The sequence below is a fragment of the Hyperolius riggenbachi genome, chromosome 3 (assembly GCF_040937935.1).
Source record: "Hyperolius riggenbachi isolate aHypRig1 chromosome 3, aHypRig1.pri, whole genome shotgun sequence".
In the NCBI taxonomy this organism is placed as follows: Eukaryota; Metazoa; Chordata; class Amphibia; order Anura; family Hyperoliidae; genus Hyperolius; species Hyperolius riggenbachi.
The window spans coordinates 510,025,446-510,046,491 of record NC_090648.1 but is presented as its reverse complement, the minus strand read 5'-3'; the positions used below and the strand labels follow the sequence as shown (position 1 = coordinate 510,046,491).

Here is a 21,046-nt window from a genome sequence, read left to right as displayed (position 1 = left end):
CACAGTGTAATTTGTCACGTATTTAGGATGGGACCGGCGGTGAGGAACGGAGCATTGGAGAAGGGCGGCGCGGGACATGACAGCTGCAGGGGGCAGATAGAAGCCTCAGGTAAGTGTTGAATTTTGACTTTTAAACAACACCAAAGAACTCCTTTAAACACACACATTTTATTTGTCTATCTCTCTTGTTTATTTAAACAGTTCATTTCGTTTGATAATGCATTAGATGTAACAATTAAGTAATGTATACAATCTGCTACTGTCTGCTCCTGGAATGTGTATTTTACACTTGTTTACTAATTAACTCTGCCAGTTAATTAGGGAGGAGGAGAGGGGTTAGCTATAATTCCTTTTCAACTCTGTAGTGATGTTATCAGGTTAGAGATAAATAAACAGTGTTATCTAAGATTTTGTAGGGAGGAGAGTGCAGAGACTTATTTTCACGTCATGGGGCAGGAAGTGGTTAAAGTGGGGCGGGTGCAAGAATAACCAATGGTAATCCTTTGAGCCTCTTTTCCGCTTTTGTGTCTGTTTGGCTCCAGTTCTCCTTGTGCTGATGTTTGAAGGGCACCAGTTCCCCAGGCATTATTTCACAGTTTCCTGTTAGCTGGCACTATGGTTCTGACTATCTACATGTTTTACAACGCATTCATTTCTCCTGTCTGTGTACATTAGGTGGACTGCTACAGCTCGGTGACTGGGACCATCTATGACTACGGGGCCCTCAGCCTGGAAGGGAGCCAGTTCATCCCCTTCAAACAGTATGAGGGGAAGACGGTGCTGTTTGTGAACGTGGCCACTTACTGAGGTCTCACCATGCAGTACCTAGGTATGCCTTTACGTGGAATGTGATATGTTGTCTGTATTACATTGGTACAGTCTTTTTATGATACCATAAGTATTGTATAGAAATGTTTCTTACTTGCTGTTCACAGCCAGCAGGTGTCACCCATGTTAATCTGTAATCCGTACACTGACCGCTTATTGAATGGTGCAGAACTGACAGGGCCGGCCTTACCATGAAGCTATGGGAGTCCAATGATTCAGGCGGTAATGTCTAGGGGGAGGAGGCTGAAGAATGGCCCAATCTGAAGGGAGGCACTTAGACCTAATCCAGTGCCGGGTCTTCTCCTCCTCTTCACTGCAGCTTATTACCTTGCAGCAATGCCTTTACCTAGGCTCCTGATGTCACATGACAAACATTGGGAGCCTATGGAGAGATGCTGCCACATGGTGATAGGCTGCAGGGAAAAAGACAAGAGCTGACTCAGTGCTGGAGTAGATATTCAGATGGGGGGGTTAGACTTCTTATACTGGGTGGGGGAGAGACTAGTCCATCTCCTCAGGGGGGACTCTCAGGGTTTTCAACAGCATTTCCTGAACGGCAGTTGCTAAGTCTAACTGCCAAAATAGTGTGCAAGTGAGTAGGGAGGCTGGCTGGTATATTACTATTTTGGCAGGAAAGACGTATTTACCTCTTCCCTTCTAAAAATGCTTGCCTTGTGGAAAAAAAAAACAAAAAAACTTGAGGGCTGTTTCACACTAGGAGCTGATCCGAGCTCGCACCCCCCACCCTCTAATGCCACGTCACCCCTTCCATGGTGACACCCCAGTGCGGCTCACCCCCCCGGCCCCCCTTCTAATGCCAGGTCACCGCTTCCATGGTGACACCCCAGTATGGCTTGCACCCCCCCGGCTCCCCTTCTAATGCCACGTCACCCCTTCCATGGTGACACCCCAGTGCGGCTCGCCCCCCCCCCCCCCCTCCTTATAACACAGCTGGGCAGATGCGCACATGTGGGAAGCTTTTCGTGGCAGTGTTGCAGTAAGCCTGGCTGTGGTTAGGGTTTGGGCATATCATGAGGACCATCAGGCTATCAGGCTGCAGTGTTGCAGTAAGCCTGGCTGTGGTTAGGGTTTGGGCGTATCTTGAGGACCATCAGGCTGCAGTGTTGCAGTAAGCCTGACTGTGGTTAGGGTTTGGGCATATCATGAGGACCATCAGGCTGCAGTGTTGCAGTAAGCCTGGCTGTGGTTAGGGTTTGGGCATATCATGAGGACCATCAGGCTGCAGTGTTGCAGTAAGCCTGGCTGTGGTTAGGGTTTGGGCGTATCATGAGGACCATCAGGCTGCAGTGTTGCAGTAAGCCTGGCTGTGGTTAGGGTTTGGGCATATCATGAGGACCATCAGGCTGCAGTGTTGCAGTAAGGATGGCTGTGGTTAGGGTTCGGGCGTATCACGATGACCATCAGGCTGCAGTGTTGCAGTAAGGATGGCTGTCGTTAGAGTTCGGGCGTATCATGAGGATTATCAGGCTGCAGTGTTGCAGTGAGGATGGCTGTGGTTAGGGTTTGGGTGTATCATGAGGACCATCAGGCTGCAGTGTTGCAGTAAGGATGGTTGTGGTTAGGGTTCGGGCGTATCACGATGACCATCAGGCTGCAGTGTTGCAGTAAGGATGGCTGTGGTTAGGGTTCGGGCGTATCATGAGCACCATCAGGCTGCAGTGTTGCAGTAAGGAGGACTGTGGTTAGGGTTCGGGCGTATCACGATGACCATCAGGCTGCAGTGTTGCAGTAAGGATGGCTGTCGTTAGAGTTCGGGCGTATCATGAGGATTATCAGGCTGCAGTGTTGCAGTGAGGATGGCTGTGGTTAGGGTTTGGGTGTATCATGAGGACCATCAGGCTGCAGTGTGATGTTTGATGTTCATATTTGTGGTTGGGATAATTTCACCCTGGCTTTTGTATTCTGAAGGAACACAAATATTGAATATGCCACATGGACAGCGCTGTGTCAGCAGAACGTCTGGGACAGGTCAGGGATAATCCGGTTTGTTTTCTTGTCATGTTCTTATTTGGCTAAAGCCATTAAATCAGCAGAAATAAAGTAAACAGGATGTAAAATTATTTAAAGGAAACTTGAAATCTTATAACTGCATTTATTTATACTCACCTCTGGGTTTCTCCAGCTCCCTCGTCGTTTTCTCCGTTCTGCCGCTACGCCCATCCAGGTAATCCAGCCAGTTGCGGTCTTCTGCGCATGCAACCACAAGGGGTGCCCTTGTCATGCTCCCGTCGCAAGGAGCGTTCTGTGCCTGCGTACCGAGCTGCGCATTCACAGGAGCACACGAATGGCACAAGAATGGAGCGGCCGAAGAGGCCGGCGATAAAGCCCACGGTCCTCATATGGCTGGAGGAAGCCCCAGGTAAGTATACATAAGGCACAATGTACCATCTCCGGTACACTTCAAACAGGAGTGGTCAGCCATCTCTATCTCAGAAAAGAACACATATATAAGTAGATAAACATTCTACTTATATAACATATGTATTGCACTGTCCAGGTTTTGATTTTAGTGATTTTTCTACAGTAAAAAAAAAGAGAAAATCCTTCTTAGCATTTCCCATTTTAACTGTGGCTATTTTGAAGCCAATCCTGATGTCATTTCCTCCCTTACTCTCTTCTGTCTGATTGTGTATGCATTGCCCGCCCTCCACTATAGAAAGTGTATTGTCTCAGCATGAGAAATATTGGCCAATCAGAGAGGAACAGAGGTGTGGGAGGGGAAAACAGGAGGGAAAGAGGCTTCAGCCAATCAGGCTGCATTAGTTAAGTCTGAGGGGAAGTACAGAAGCAAAAAAGGACAACCCAGCATGCCCTGCAACTTCCCTTTTGCGTACCAAATTTTGTGTGTACCAAATGGGAGTCAGATAACCTGGGGAATGATCATTTATCAGCAAGAAAAGTAATAGTGATTTTATCTTTTGGATTGCCTAGTTAGCATCCTTATTACTTGTTTACCAGATAAAAATAAAGACTTGATTTTTTATTTTATGCCCGACAGGTACACTTTAACACAGCAGGAGAATGTGTAAAATAATAATAACAATGATGGTGGCCAGAAGATTATGTCTGTATTGCTTCTGGCAGTATACAGACTACATATACACCGCAGGCCCCATTCACACTTGTAATCGAATTACAAGTACGATTGCGTTCACAATTTTGTTTAGAGATTTTCCGCAATTGTGCTTTGGGATTCTCATTTCAGTGAATGGAAAATGCTGGAAAATGCAGCTGGTTTGGGGTCGCTGCAAATTGCAATCGTGACACAAGCACTGCAGTGATTACTTGTGCTGCAGCGCTTTGCAGATCGCTGACGATCAGTAAAGTGCCTGAGTGTGAACAGGGCCTAATGCCTGGTGCACACCATGCAATTCCCCATCCCGAAAGGATTATTTCCAACAGGTCTGATCTGATTTCCAATTGTTTTTATCATCGATTTTTGTATAGAAGTGATCGGAAAATCGATCATAAAAATGGTTGGAAATTAGATCAGACCTGTGGAAAATAATCATGGTGTGAACCAGGCATTAGATTTCCTGATTATCTCAGCTGAAAAATCTAGAGTGCGTGAGTGTCCCTCGATGTCATGGTCCTCGTTTTCAGTAATCTGGCAGAAGCAGGGGCGTTTTTAGGCATAGGCATTCCAGGCCACTGCCTGGCGTTCCATTGGTCCTGGTGGGCGACATGCCCCTGATTAAGCCCTGCCCCAGGATTAAGCCCTGCCCTGAACTAAGCCACACCTCTTGAATGAAGCCACGCCTCCCAAGAGTCCTTTTGTGCCTCCTTTTCCCCTTTGTGCCTCCTTCTGTCCCTTTGTGCCTCATTCTGTCCCCTTGCACCTCCGTCTTCCCCCCTTTGTGCCTCCTCCTGTCACCTTGTGCCTCCTTCTGTCCCTGGGGGAGTTCAGAAAGGGACAGGGACAGACAGGATGGTCACACAGGCACAGCCCTGGACTCCAGTGGAGAGGTGAGAGCACAGCTTCTGCTGCATTATACTCTGCATTACACACTAAGCTGGAGGAGTGCAGGAGGGGGATGGGGACAGACAGGATGGTCACACAGGTACAGCTCTGGACTCCAGTGGAGAGGTGAGAGCACAGCTTCTGCTGCACTATACTCTGCATTTACACACTAAGCTGAGGGAGTGCAGGAAGGGGATGGGGACAGACAGGATGGTTGTACAGACACAGCGCTGTACTCCAGCGGAGAGGTGAGAGCACAGCTTCTGCTGCACTATACTCTGCATTTACACACTAAGCTGGGGGAGAGCAGGAGGGGATGGGGACAGACAGGATGGTCACACAGGCACAGCACTGGACTCCAGCAGAGAGGTGACAGCACAGCTTCTGCTGCACTATACTCTGCATTTATACACTAAGCTGGGGTAGTGCAGGAGGGGGATGGGGACAGACAGGATGGTCGCACAGGCACAGCACTGGACTCTGGCATAGAGGTGAGAGCACAGCTTCTGCTGCACTATACTCTGCATTTACACACTAAGCTGGGGGAGAGCAGGAGGGGGATGGGGACAGACAGGATGGTCATTGTCTTCTGACCACCATTGTTCCTTTGAAGTTCCCACACCAGACTGCTTCCCGCTCATCTTCCCTTCCCCCCTCTCCATAGAACAGAATATGCTGCCCAACCAAGCCAAACAACGTGTCTGTACAAGGCTCACTACAAAGCTGCCTCCTGAAACGAGAGTGTGAATGTCCAGAAATCCTTATCATTTTTGTAATACTGCTTTTGCTCTCTTCCAGAACTGAATGCACTACAAGAGGAGCTGGGAAATAATGGGTTTGTCATCTTAGGGTTTCCCAGCAACCAGTTTGGTCTACAAGAACCTGGGTCGAATGAAGAAATCCCTAAAGGACTGCAGTAAGTGGAGAATACACATCAGACAGTCACTCTCATAGAGAGAACGGTCATGTGACCTCAAATTGCACTGTAGACTTTGGTCGCAGACTTATAAATTGTAAAATTGGTCACGGAAACAAGATAGTCAGGGTTAGACTTCTGGAAATGCCACAAAGGCTGTGGCCTTGGGTGCTAAAAAAAAGCAGAAGGGCGGCAGGACTTGGGAAGAGATAAGAGGCTACATGTCAAAGTAAATCAACTCTCCTGGTCTGAAGCTGCCCTGCTTTGCTGTACACACAGCCTGAATACCAGAGTTCCATGCATCTGGCTTACTTCCTGGTGTGCAATGAGACGGCGCTATCTCCTGTGCTGCACACCGCCTGAATACCAGAGTTCAATGCATCTCCCTTACTTCCTGGTATGCGATGAGACAGTGCTATCTCCTGTGCTGCACACACAGCCTGAATACCAGAGCTCCATGCATCTCCCTTACTTCCTGGTGTGCAATGAGACAGTGCTATCTCCTGTGCTGCACACACAGCCTGAATACCAGAGCTCCATGCATCTCCCTTACTTCCTGGTGTGCAATGAGACAGTGCTATCTCCTGTGCTGCACACACAGCCTGAATACCAGAGCTCCATGCATCTCCCTTACTTCCTGGTGTGCAATGAGACAGTGCTATCTCCTGTGCTGCACACACAGCCTGAATACCAGAGCTACGTGCATCTTCCTTACTTCCTGGTGTGCAATGAGACAGTGCTATCTCCTGTGCTGCACACACAGCCTGAATACCAGAGCTACGTGCATCTTCCTTACTTCCTGATGTGCAATGAGACAGTGCTATCTCCTGTGCTGCACACACAGCCTGAATACCAGAGCTATGTGCATCTCCCTTACTTCCTGGTGTGCAATGAGACAGTGCTATCTCCTGTGCTGCACACACAGCCTGAATACCAGAGCTATGTGCATCTCCCTTACTTCCTGGTGTGCAATGAGACAGTGCTATCTTCTGTGCTGCACGCACTGCCTGAATACCAGAGCACCGTGCACCTTCCTTACTTTCTGTTGTGCAATCAGACAGCGCTATCTCCTGTACTGCACACACAGCCTGAATACCAGAGCTCTGTGCACCTTCCTTACTTCCTGGTGTGCACTGAGACAGCGCTATCTCCTGTGCTGCACACACAGCCTGAATACCAGAGCTCCATGCACCTTCCTTACTTCCTGGTGTGCAATGAGACAGTGCTATCTCCTGTGCTGCACACACAGCCTGAATACCAGAGCTCCGTGCATCTTCCTTACTTCCTGGTGCGCAATGACTGAGACAGTCACAGCTTGCTCTGCTGCATCAGCTGTGTCCGATGATCCCAAGCCTTGGGTGCTGGAAAGTACAAATCTGGCCCTGAGGATAGCGTTGCTTTCAGTGTTAGATTTGTCTTTTCCTGCCTCACTGAACTGTGTGTAAAGTTCCTTCGATGTAAGAAACAGAGCTACTTCTCAGAGAAGGCAAACCCCGCCCACATGAAGGCAGCAGGAAGTGATGACACTGTGGACACGCTCCCCAGAAGGATACAGAAGGCGTGTCACTGACCACTTCTGTGTGAGCCTCCAGCAGGCTGAGAGCACAGGCCTATTCGATTAACAAGCTATTAGGCCTTGTTCACATCATAAATCGCCAGCGCTTTTTCAAGCACTGAGCAATTTTTTGCAATTTCCCTGCGCTGTATAAAGGGATTTTTTTTTTCACTTCCTGACGTTAGTCAGGAAGTGAACTCTTGTACTCCGGAAATGAATAAATACAATGGCCTCAATTCACTATGCTTATGTCCTATCTTTAATTACGTTTTTAGTGTTATCACCATGGTGATGAGGCATGTCGTATTCAGGAAACATTTTACCGGCAAACCTAAAGTTAACTCTTCTGTCTCTAAGTTAACTCTCCAATTCTTAAAATAACTCCAGAATTCTAAAGTTAAAGACAGGCTGTTACTTAACTTCGTGTGAAAATAACTACAGAGGAGGTAACTTAACTACAGAGGAGGTAACTTAACTACAGAGGAGGTAACCTAACTACAGAGGAGGTAACTTAACTACAAAGGAGGTAACTTAACTACAGAGGAGGTAACCTAACTACAGAGGAGGTAACTTAAGGAATGAAGAGATAATATAACTCTCTCACTGCGTGGAGGTAAGTTTTCTCTTGCCTTTTTATCTCCAGCATGATCTTAGTGAATTGAGGCCAATGTATTTATTTATGAAAGCGTTGGGAAAATCGCTATACAAAGCGCTTTTTCAATCGCTTTGCGATTTCCCTATATCTTCCATTGTAGGCAAATCACCCCCAAAATGGTCCAGGCAGCGCTTTGCTGAGCGTGATATGCCAGACTGCAGTGGCATAGCTAAGGAGCTATGGGCCCCAGTGCAAGTTCTACATTGGGCCCCCCACAAACAATCTATACAGAGGATAGATAGAATTGTCAATCTCATCAGTGAATTTTCCCCCTGGGTTTTCTTTAATGAATTAACATATGACTAAATGAACCTGTTGTTAAAGGGAAACATGGCGAATGGCGATTATTGCTGTGACAGAATCAAGTGATGTATTTCTCTCTCCCCCGCAGATATGTCCGTCCCGGCGGTGGCTTCATTGCCAATTTCCAGCTGTTTGAGAAAGGGGACGTCAATGGGAAGAAAGAACAGAAAGTATACACATTCTTGAAGGTATATAAGAGTCTGCCTTCCCTGCACTCATACAGCATGTGTCTCTTTTCATTGCGTATTATGCTGTATTTCGCTGTGAACCCATGGCATGCTACAGCGTGCAATCACACATGCGGCGCTGTCCATTCCTCTCCATGTTCTCCCAGCAGCCACAATTACTGTATTTTTCAGACTATAAGACGCACCCCCCCCCCCCCCCTTCAAAAAAATGTGTGTGTGGGAGGAGGATTTAGAGTGAGTTAGAGAGTCCTCCAGTGTCCCCCTTCCTATGTCTCATGTCCGATGTACATATTTACATCGGGATGCTGCCCCAGACCGCTCTTCTTAATTGGAGCCGATGGTCTCGAGGGCGGGACCACGACTCTGCCATTAGGGCCAATCACTGCACTCCCTCAGTAGCAGGGAGTGCAGTGATTGGCCCCAATAACAGAGCTGTGGTCCCACCCTCGAGACCATTGGCTCCAATTAGGAAGGGAGCAGTGAGTGGCTGTTATTAGCATTTTGGGGTAGTGTCCCCCACCTGATTGGTAGATTGCTACCCAAAGGATACCATGCTTCTTTAGATCAGAGCGGTGTGGCTGCTATATAAATATGTACATCAGACATGGGACAGAGAAGACGGGACATAGGTAGGGGGACATGGGGACATATGGACAGGGGGCCACCGGACACAGGGGGACATGGGGTACTGGAGAACAGATGACACTGGGGGACAGAGGGGGACATAGGGGACACTAGAGGTACAAGGAAGGGGATATAATATTTGGGGGAGAAGGTCTATAAGACTCCCCTGCACCATGGACCTACCAGGTTTAGTATATTTTTTTCCCCTGGTTTTGTCCTCTACAGCTAGGTGCGTCTTATGGTCTGGAAAATAATGTACATCTTCAAAATTTCATTTCTGGCTAAAGTCAAATTTTAAGACAGGTGGACGGAGGCGGGTTTGCTGAGATGTTTCCTCTTTTCACGCTCCCATTTTCTTCTCTTAAAAAGGCACAAGCACAAAAAAATGTAAAAATTAAAATACATGTATGTTAAATGTACATTTTTACCAGAGTAACATGCTCAATAATGTACTTTTTCCTATGTTGCTATCACTCAAAGTAGATAAAAAAAAAATCTGACAGGTTTTGGACTAGTCCATCTTTTCATGGGGGTTTCTCACATCTACCTTTATTCTTTACATAAGCACTCCCTGGAAAAGATCTACAAATACACATCACTCGGATTCCTTTCTTATTTGCACACTATTTTTGCATTTGGACTGAGCAACTTCCGTTCAGTAAGAACTTGTAAATAAAGAAATAAGTAGGAACCCCCCGTGAGGAGATGGACTGGTCCAAAATCTGTCAGATTTTCAATAACCATGGTGACAACTAGGGATGGTGAATGAGATGCAAATAATTTTGTGTTGATGTAGTATTATGCAAATTTTGTATGCAACTTTATGCAGCTTAACCAGTTCGGCCTTTCTGGACGAGCTTTCTCATCCAGAAAGGCACTGCTACTTTCCCTGCGTGGTGCACGCGATCGGGCGCACGCCCGCACGCGCACCCGCCGCCCGATCAGTGAATGGGAATATAATTCCCATTCACCGATCTAACTTCCCCGCAGAAATACCGACGCTTTCTATCCAGAGAGCGCGGTATTTCTGCCCCCAGGAAACAACTCCCCTGCATTTACGTTCCTGGATGCGACATCGTTCGCATCCAGGACTTTTCTCACTGTGGCCATCTTGTGGCCAAATAGTAAACTGCACCCACACACAGTTTTAATTAAAGAATTAAATTATCTTACATTTAAAATTAGCAATTTCCCTCCCACACCAAAAATTACCCACATACACTTTATATTAAAAAAAAAAAAATACAATAATAAAAAAAAAAAAACATCATAAATAGTTACCCAAGGGTCTGAACTTTTTAAATATGCATGTCAAGAAAGTATGTTATTATATTATTTAAAATTATAAGCTTATAAATAGTGATGGACGCAAATTGAAAAAATGCACCTTTATTTCTAAATGAAATATCGGCACCATAAATTGTGATAGGGACATTGTTTAAACGGTGTAATAACCGGGACAGATGGGCAAATAAAATACATGCGTTTTAATTACGGTAGCGTATATTTATTTCAAACTATAATGGCAAAAAACTGAGAAATAATAAATTTTTTAAATTTTCTTCTTAATCTTCCTGTTAAAATGGATTTAGAAAAAAATAATTCTTAGCAAAATGTACTACCCAAAGAAAGCCTAATTAGTGGCGGAAAAAACAAGATATAGATCAATTAATTGTGATAAGTAGCAATAAAGTTATAGGCGAATGAATGGGAGGTGAACGTTGCTCGGATGCATGAGATTTTCGGCACTGCGGCGCTGAACCGGTTAAAGTGGATCCGAGGTCCGAGGTGAACTTTTACTCATTGCATAATTGTGTTCCTATCCTATTGTTTATAGGGCATTCCTCAAGCCAAATACTTTTTTGTTTTTGTTTTAATACTCTAATTCCCTATAAACTAAATAAACCACGCCCACAGGATTTCAGAGAGCCTTGGCAGTAGCAAGGGCTCATGGGAGCTCAGTCTGGGCAGGAGGAGGGGGAGGTGTTACTAGCCATTGATTTCAGAGGCAGAGGGGAGGAGGGATGAGGAGAGGGGATTAGGCTGAGTGCTCAAGATACAGATAAGCCTGCCTCTGTGTAATGTTTACAAACATGGCTGCTGTCATTGTATCACAGGAAGAAATAATAAGTTTCTATTAAAGCTGTTTGCAGCTAGATTTGCTGTGTAAACTATCTAAACTTTAGATAAGATATATAGACAAGTTACTTGTTATAGTTAGTTTTTCATCTCGGATCCGCTTTAAAAATGAACCAATCAGATTTTGCCTCAGCAGGATTTGATTAGTTAACTTCCAAGCTGCATACTTTGGCATACAAAATTTGCATAATGCTGCATCAACTCGAAAATTATTTGCATCTCATTGATCATCACTAATGAAAACACCATAGGAAAAATGTAATTTATAGAGCCTTGTATTCTGGGAGAAATGTACATTTTTTAGATATGTATTTTAAATGTTACAACCAGGGCTGCTCATCACGGAATATTCATGCTTAACCACAGTGGTTACTCGTGATTTAAATTTGCTTTAATTGCCCCAGCTGAGTGGGTAGATGCGGCGGGGTTAATTACCCATAATGCTGCTCTCCGCGCAGCGTTTCAACGAGCTTGCATGCGTCCTAATGGATGCGTTGCAAGCCTCGCTATGGAGCACTTCCTGCTTGAAGGAGGAAGTTCTCCATAGCGAGGCTTGCAACGCGTCCAATAGACGCTTGCAAGCTCGTTGAAACGCTGGGCGGAGAGCGGCATTATGGGTAATTAACTCCGCCTCATCTACCCACTCAGCCCACTCAGGAAAAATCAAGTGCAGACGTTGCGTTGGTGTCTAACGCTGCACGGTAAATGAAAGTGCAGCATGCTATGCGTTATACACGTTTTTAGCTGCGTTAGACTGTTTGCACATGCTCAGTAATGTTTTCTTTTTTCGTTCTATCACTGTGCGAAGAAACGGCGCACCAAACGCAGGGCTAAATAATGTCCAAGTTATAGTCTTTCAATGCGTTGCATTAGGGGCACGTTATGCGACCTTAACGTCGCATCAAACACAGCGTCTTACTGTGTAAGAGGCCTAAGGGTACTCACAAACCATGGGTGCCGTTAGGAATAACTACTGTAAACTGGTGGAGGATGACCAATCACCCTAAAAAACAAGACTACAGAGACAACGAGGGCCCTAATGGTGCACTACGTCATAGATTGCTTGGTAAAAGCGAAAGAGAAAACTGTGGTGCTCACAAAGGGGTGACCGACCAACCACTGAAGGCTGGTACAGATGTATAAACCGGACTCCACTCCGGTATCCGGCTGGAGCTGGATGCTGTCGTACTCTTGGAAAAGTACCAAGGTCCACCCCTCCCAAAGGGATTGAGAGGCACCCAAAAGTAGATAAAACATATCATGATATATTGTTGTGCCCAAGCACTGAGCCCCTTGTGATTGATGTTTGTAGGCACTGTATTTGGCCTGAGGAAGGGGGCGCAGACACACGAAATGTGTTGCCTGTGCTTATTGAAATTCATATTTATATGAACATGTCATTATTGAGGTTAGCCACCTCTTGTTTTACTTTTATGCTGGGTACATGAGATGCAATTTACCCACCCAATAGAAGGGAATCAGGTGATTATTTCTGACATGTCCGATAAGCTTCCGATCGATAAAGTGATCGATTTTGCACACTTATAATTGGTAAATTGATCGCTTCATCGATCGGGTGCAATTTAAACATACACACACGATGTAATTTCCTCTCTGATCACGCATCAATTAGACAGGAAATTGCATCGTATGTGTGCCCAGCATTAGATGTTTTAACCCAGTTTTATCTATTATTGGGTGCCTCATAATCCCTGTGAACGACTGTAAACGCCGATGAGGAGTTTGACCCCGCCCTCTCTCGGGTGTGTCATCGCTCCTGTTACCTACGGCTGTACTCCAAAAAATGTTTTCTGGCATAAAGAGAAATAAATTAACACCCAACAGAGGTAATAATAAAGTACGGTAGATAAAATGAAGGTGGTTTCTAGTGCTGATGAAATATGTCTAGACGCGCTCGACGCTCATTTACGTTGTGGCACTTTGTATGACCCGATGAAGTGGGCGGGTGCGACTCACAACATGTGTTTCCTGTGTTGTGCATGCCAATAAACGTTTTGGCTGGTTGGTGATGTCTGTGTGGAGGTAAGCCAACTCTTACACATTCATTTTTAATGGTTTTTTTTAAGTGTTTTATCATTACTGGGCACCTCCTCAAAGCTTTCTGGTATCTTTGGTGTAATTTTCGTGAGAATTCAATAAAGGTGTCACAACCCAAACTAACCAGACTCCTTTGTCTCCAGAACTCCTGCCCCCCTGTCGGTGAGATCTTAGGCAATCCCTTAAACCGTCTCTTCTGGGACCCAATCAAGGTGAACGATGTTAAGTGGAATTTTGAGAAGTTCCTGGTTGGGCCTGACGGCCGCCCCATGAAACGCTGGCACCCCCGCACGCCGGTGGCCCAAGTGAGAAGAGATGTGATGGCCTACATGAAAACACAGTCTGGTCTTCAGAAGATACTCATGATGGAGCGGGAGCAGAGCTAGACTTTCATCAGTACCACTGCTTAATGTTGCCCTGCTTGTTTATATAGATATATATATTTTTTTTGTGCTCTTTTTTGCAGAGTTTGGAGTGGTTGGCAGGAGACCGAAGGTAGTCTGAGATCCCATCTGTGTGAAGGATGGGTCCAAAAGTACCACAGTACGGGATCCATCCAGAAACCAGGACTGGGTAGGCTGCTGTTTAGTGCATTCCAGCATGTCTGCCATTCTGGGATGGGTCTGCAGCTCTACCGGAGGCCACCTGCCTTCCGCCTGGACTCTAGGGTGAAGCTTCAACTGTGCTGGTACTTAATAAACATAGTCTATTGATAAAGCTAGTCTGCAGTCTGGCATGATTTTCTTTAACTGAATGTATTGAAGTATATTGCCATATAAAAATGAGCACCACTATAAGTCATAATTCACCTTACAGCCTATGGTGGCGCCCAAGTGCCGGCCACTATGCTGTGCCCCAAATTCGTTGTTTTCGTTGTTCTATGCTTCTCCTCCTCTGTTTCTAAGGTGATTCCGAGCTGAAGCAGAATAATGCAAATTTTCTATGCAAATATATATGTAGGTTGAGAACAGACCAATCTAAAACCACCTCAGCATTCATTGGACTGGCCAAAAGTTTGCATAACTGAGCATCATCTGGGAATTACTTGTAGCTCATTGACTATCCCTAAATGAAAGCAGTCTTTGCGTTAATGCACACCTTGCACCTGAGACGTGTACAAATAAAATGTAAAAAAACAAAATCCAGGCTCCTCACCTTCAGCTAGGACATTTACACACTTGTAGTTTTAATGGGGAGGTGCTGGAAGGGGTGTGGCAAGCAAAACATCAAAATGAACTTCCGCACACTCATGCGAATCCTCATGCGAATCCACTTACAAAAATCATGCAGCAATCAATGCTGTCCCTACAGCTAAGTTAAAAGCTGGGATCTTTGGTACAAGAATAAGTCTCTTGCGTAGTCACACACACCGCGTAGAGGTAGCCCAGTGTCGCATGTGTCCTAACCCTGGCCCTGTAACATGCATAGCATAAACATGCACACATTCAGCGTATCAAAACCTATGTAGGGAATAGGAGCACATAACCTTACCGTCCTCCCTGGGACAGATAGTGCATCTAACTAATCCTGCAAGGGAGCTGCTAGTACCTACACATGTACCATGCGAACACACCATGTTAAAGGATACCCGAAGTGACATGTGACATGATGAGATAGACATGTGTATGTACAGTGCCTAGCACACAAATAACTAGGCTGTGTTCCTTTTTGTCTTTCTCTGTCTGAAAGAGTTAAATATCAGGTATGCAAGTGGCTGACTCAGTCCTGACTCAGACAGGAAGTGACTACAGTGTGACCCTCACTGATAAGAAATTCCACTTTTTATCTCTTTCTTGCTCTCAGAAGCCATTTTCTGCTAGAAAAAGTGTTTTATAGTTGGAATTTCTTATCAGTGAGGGTCACATTGTAGTCACTTCCTGTCTGAGTCAGCCACTTACATACCTGATATTTAACACTTTCAAACAGAGAAAGAAAAAAAGGAACACAGCCTAATTATTTGTGTGCTAGGCACAGTACATACACAGTTCAGTTCAGGAAGTTCATTTTGATGTTTTACGTGTACAGATAAGACTGGATACACTTATGCCTGTTCATCTCAAGTCACTCCTGGTTAGTAGGGCTGATCAGTGAGACGCAAATATTTCTGACTTCATGCAGGGTTATGCAAAATTTAATGCAAATGTATGCAGCTTGAAATGGACCAATCAAGTCCCACCCAGGTTTAAATCGATTGGTCCATTTCCAAGCTACATAGAAGTTTACATAGTCCTGTATAAACTCAAAAATATTTGCATTTCATTGACCATCCCTATTGGTCAGAAGTTGGGGGGGGGGGCGCATCCAAACTTTCCAGAAGGAGGACATCAAGATTAGAGACAGTCCATAAGATATGAATGATTCTGGATTACCTCCATAGTGTAGGCAGAGTATTAGGGATGTCTTTGCACCTTGCGGGAAAAGACACAGGAGACAAAAGACGGGAGCCCAATAGTGTGATATGTTACACGTCAATGTAAAAATAAATAAGTGGATTACTACTTACAAATGAGGGTTGCAGGCAGGGGCGTAACAAGGTCCCACCGGGCCCCCTGCATAAATACTGAGCGGACCCCCCCCCCCCCCCAGGGGCCCGCTTGGGGGCCGTTTTGGGGGGTCTGGAGAAGTCGCAGCATGAGGGGAAAGTCATGCTGCAGTTTGGCAGGGAGGGGGGACGCCCCCCCCCCCCCTCTAGTGTCTGATGCGACTTCCTGTTTATACAGGAACTCGCGTCAGAGACTAGAGAGAGGAACGTCCACGCTGGAGGGCACGGAAGGTATGTATCTGCCGCTGCTCACACAATCGTATTGATGCTGGAGGGGAGCGCAGAGGGGAGAGCCCTTGGTGAGGGAGGGGGGGTACCATCCCCCCTCCCCGCCGAAATGCAGCATGGCTTTCCTCTCATGCTGCGACTCTTCCAGCCCCCCAAAACGTCCCCAAGCGGGCCTGGACCCCCCCCGCGAGGGCAGGGGCTGCAGGCCCTATTGTTACGCCAGTGGTTGCAGGGGGTCCAACCGACCACTGGATGCAGGTGGAGAGCATAAACTCGACTCCACTCGGGGTGGCCCTTATGGACCTGGCTGCGGTCGCTCTCTTGGAAAAAAAGGGGTAAAGAAGTCCACCGTGGTGGAACCACGTCTGTCACCACCCCTCGTATGTACGAGGGGTAGAATATGCACAAATAGGGAAAAGAGGCACCCTGGTGGATAAAAGCTTACAAAAGCAGGTTAAAAAACGAAAAGGGAAATGAGGTAGCTTACCTCAATGACGAAATCTTTGTGTTAATAAAAGATTTTATTTAGCACAGGCAACGCGTTTCGCGGGTCTAAGCCCGCTTCTTCAGGCCATTAACTGATAAATTCAATCTAGCATAGGGAGCCTACCTATTTGTGCATATTGTAGGCAGCTCACAAATGCGCAAGTCGAAATGAACCATTTCTCATTATGATCCAGATATCCAAGCCCCGAAAATTGAGAAAGCAGGGACTAAAGTTGTGTACACACTTGAAAGATTAATGAAAGATCCCAGACCAATTTTACCCCCTTCCATGTAGTATGAGAGCCATACTCTACACAGTCTATTCTATGGAGCTGCACTCCCCATCAGACAGAAATCTTACCCCCTTCCATGTAGTATGAGAGCCATACTCTACACAGTCTATTCTATGGAGCTGCACTCCCCATCAGACAGAAATCTTACCCCCTTCCATGTAGTATGAGAGCCACACCTACACAGTCTATTCTATGGAGCTGCACTCCCCATCAGACAGAAATCTTACCCCCTTCCATGTAGTATGAGAGCCACACCTACACAGTCTATTCTATGGAGCTGCACTCCCCATCAGACAGAAATCTTACCCCCTTCCATGTAGTATGAGAGCCACACCTACACAGTCTATTCTATGGAGCTGCACTCCCCATCAGACAGAAATCTTACCCCCTTCCATGTAGTATGAGAGCCACACCTACACAGTCTATTCTATGGAGCTGAACTCCCCATCAGACAGAAATCTTACCCCCTTCCATGTAGTATGAGAGCCACACCTACACAGTCTATTCTATGGAGCTGCACTCCCCATCAGACAGAAATCTTACCCCCTTCCATGTAGTATGAGAGCCACACCTACACAGTCTATTCTATGGAGATGAACTCCCCATCAGACAGGAATCTTACCCCCTTCCATGTAGTATGAGAGCCACACCTACACAGTCTATTCTATGGAGCTGCACTCCCCATCAGACAGAAATCTTACCCCCTTCCATGTAGTATGAGAGCCACACCTACACAGTCTATTCTATGGAGCTGCACTCCCCATCAGACAGACAGCTTACCCCCTTCCATGTAGTATGAGAGCCACACCTACACAGTCTATTCTATGGAGCTGCACTCCCCATCAGACAGAAATCTTACCCCCTTCCATGTAGTATGAGAGCCACACCTACACAGTCTATTCTATGGAGCTGCACTCCCCATCAGACAGACAGCTTACCCCCTTCCATGTAGTATGAGAGCCACACCTACACAGTCTATTCTATGGAGCTGCACTCCCCATCAGACAGAAATCTTACCCCCTTCCATGTAGTATGAGAGCCACACCTACACAGTCTATTCTATGGAGCTGCACTCCCCATCAGACAGAAATCTTACCCCCTTCCATGTAGTATGAGAGCCACACCTACACAGTCTATTCTATGGAGCTGCACTCCCCATCAGACAGAAATCTTACCCCCTTCCATGTAGTATGAGAGCCACACCTACACAGTCTATTCTATGGAGCTGCACTCCCCATCAGACAGGAATCTTACCCCCTTCCATGTAGTATGAGAGCCACACCTACACAGTCTATTCTATGGAGCTGCACTCCCCATCAGACAGAAATCTTACCCCCTTCCATGTAGTATGAGAGCCACACCTACACAGTCTATTCTATGGAGCTGCACTCCCCATCAGACAGAAATCTTACCCTCTTCCATGTAGTATGAGAGCCACACCTACACAGTCTATTCTATGGAGCTGCACTCCCCATGAGACAGAAATCTTACCCCCTTCCATGTAGTATGAGAGCCACACCTACACAGTCTATTCTATGGAGCTGACCTCCCCATCAGACAGAAATCTTACCCCCTTCCATGTAGTATGAGAGCAGGGGCGGCGCCAGGGGGGTGCTTGGGGGTGCTCGAGCACCCCCTAGAATTGTCCAAGCACCCCCAAAGCACCCCCTGGAGTGAACTGACTTCAGGCGTCTAAAAGACGCCAAGTCAGTTCACACAGCGGCAGCACGGAGCAGCAGGCAGGGCTACGGTAAGATGGCCGCCCGGAGCCCTGTTCTGCAGACTTTGAGTCTGCAGTGCATGGCTTCGGGCGGCCATTTTCCCGTAGCCCTGCTCTCTGCATGCAGGCAGGAAGTCTCGTCGTGACGTCGGGAAGGAAGAGGATCGTGGGCGCGTGGGCGCTGCGCGCCACAAGGAGGTCGGGACTCGGGACAGGAGGTCGGGAAAGAAGGTCTTCTGGCTGTAGGTGAGTAAATGGGTTTTTCTTTTCTTTTTCAGTTGATGCTGATTGTGCATATTGGGGTCATATCTGCTACGGATTGTGCATATTGGGGTCATATCTGCTACGGATTGTGCATATTGGGGTCATATCTGCTACGGATTGTGCATATTGGGGTCATTTCTGCTACCGATTGTGCATATTGGGGTCGTTTCTGCTACCGATTGTGCATATTGGGGTCGTTTCTGCTACCGATTGTGCATATTGGGGTCGTATCTGCTACGGATTGTGCATATTGGGGTCGTATCTGCTATGGATTGTGCATATTGGGGTCGTATCTGCTACGGATTGTGCATATTGGGGTCATTTCTGCTACCGATTGTGCATATTGGGGTCATTTCTGCTACCGATTGTGCATATTGGGGTCATTTCTGCTACCGATTGTGCATATTGGGGTCATTTCTGCTACCGATTGTGCATATTGGGGTCATATCTGCTACCGATTGTGCATATTGGGGTCATATCTGCTACGGATTGTGCATATTGGAGTCATATCTGCTACCGATAGTGCATATTGGGGTCATATCTGCTACCGATTGTGCATATTGGGGTCATATCTGCTACCGATTGTGCATATTGGGGCCATATCTGCTACCGATTGTGCATATTGGGACCATATCTGCCACCGATTGTGCATATTGGGACCATATCTGCCACCGATTGTGCATATTGGGACCATATCTGCCACCGATTGTGCATATTGGGACCATATCTGCCACCGATTGTGCATATTGGGACCATATCTGCCACCGATTGTGCATATTGGGACCATATCTGCCACCGATTGTGCATATTGGGACCATATCTGCCACCGATTGTGCATATTGGGACCATATCTGCTACCGATTGTGCATATTGGGACCATATCTGCCACCGATTGTGCATATTGGGACCATATCTGCCACCGATTGTGCATATTGGGGCCATATCTGCTACCGATTGTGCATATTGGGGCCATATCTGCCACCGATTGTGCATATTGGGGCCATATCTGCCACCGATTGTGCATATTGGGGCCATATCTGCCACCGATTGTGCATATTGGGGCCATATCTGCCACCGATTGTGCATATTGGGGCCATATCTGCCACCGATTGTGCATATTGGGACCATATCTGCCACCGATTGTGCATATTGGGGCCATATCTGCCACCGATTGTGCATATTGGGGCCATATCTGCTACCGATTGTGCATATTGGGGCCATATCTGCTACCGATTGTGTATATTGGGGCCATATCTGCTACCGATTGTGCATATTGGGGTCATATCTGCTACCGATTGTGCATATTGGGGTCATATCTGATAACGATTGTGCATATTGGGGTCATTGGACGTGTTTTTTGTTAAAATCTGCTCACATTACGTGTATTTTCTTGAGAAAACCTGCACAATTATGTGAATTTTCTGGGAAAAGGGTCACAAAACTTGGGCCCTCTGTCTTTGCGTTGCACTTTTAAAGGGAACCCGAGGTGAGAATAATATTGAGGCTGCCATATTTATCTCCCTTTAAGCAATACCAGTTGCCTGGCTGCCGTGCTGGTCCTCTGCCTCTTATTCTTTCAACCATAGACCCTGAACAAGCATGCAGCAGGTCAGGGGTTTCTGACAATATTGTCAGAACTGACAAGATTAGCTGCATGGCTTGTTTCTGGTGTAATTCAGTTCACTACTACAGCCAAATAGATCAGCAGGGCTGCCAGGCAACTAGTATTGTTTAAAAGGAAATAAATATGGCAGCCACCATATCACTCTCACCCTGGGTTCACTTTAAATTACAGTTAGCCCCGCCCTCATCCGGCCATGACCACGCCCATTTTTCGCAGGTTGTAGCCACACCCATTTTTTGCCGCGGCGCGCTTCGCGCGCCGCAGGTCGTCAGCTCCCCCCGGAAATTGGTCCAGCACCTGCATAGCACCCCCTAAAAAATTTTCCTGGAGCCGCCACTGTATGAGAGCCACACCTACACAGTCTATTCTATGGAGCTGACCTCCCCATCAGACAGAAATCTTACCCCCTTCCATGTAGTATGAGAGCCATACTCTACACAGTCTATTCTATGGAGCTGCACTCCCCATCAGACAGACAGCTTACCCCCTTCCATGTAGTATGAGAGCCACACCTACACAGTCTATTCTATGGAGCTGCACTCCCCATCAGACAGAAATCTTACCCCCTTCCATGTAGTATGAGAGCCACACCTACACAGTCTATTCTATGGAGCTGCACTCCTCATCAGACAGAGATCTTA

At 46.6% G+C, this 21,046-nt stretch overlaps 1 protein-coding gene across 1 annotated transcript in view; it reads left to right on the top strand.

Annotated features, from left to right (window-relative positions):
* GPX3 (glutathione peroxidase 3) overlaps positions 1-13,969 on the top strand; it is a 32,354-nt gene extending 18,385 nt beyond the window's left edge. Inside the window, exons 2-5 of the mRNA XM_068273141.1 lie at positions 676-829; positions 5,609-5,726; positions 8,328-8,427; positions 13,392-13,969. Coding sequence (XP_068129242.1) covers positions 676-829; positions 5,609-5,726; positions 8,328-8,427; positions 13,392-13,634 — 615 coding nt within the window. The 3' untranslated portion in view covers positions 13,635-13,969. The remainder of the gene's footprint in view (positions 1-675; positions 830-5,608; positions 5,727-8,327; positions 8,428-13,391) is intronic.
* The last annotated feature ends 7,077 nt before the right edge of the window (positions 13,970-21,046 follow it).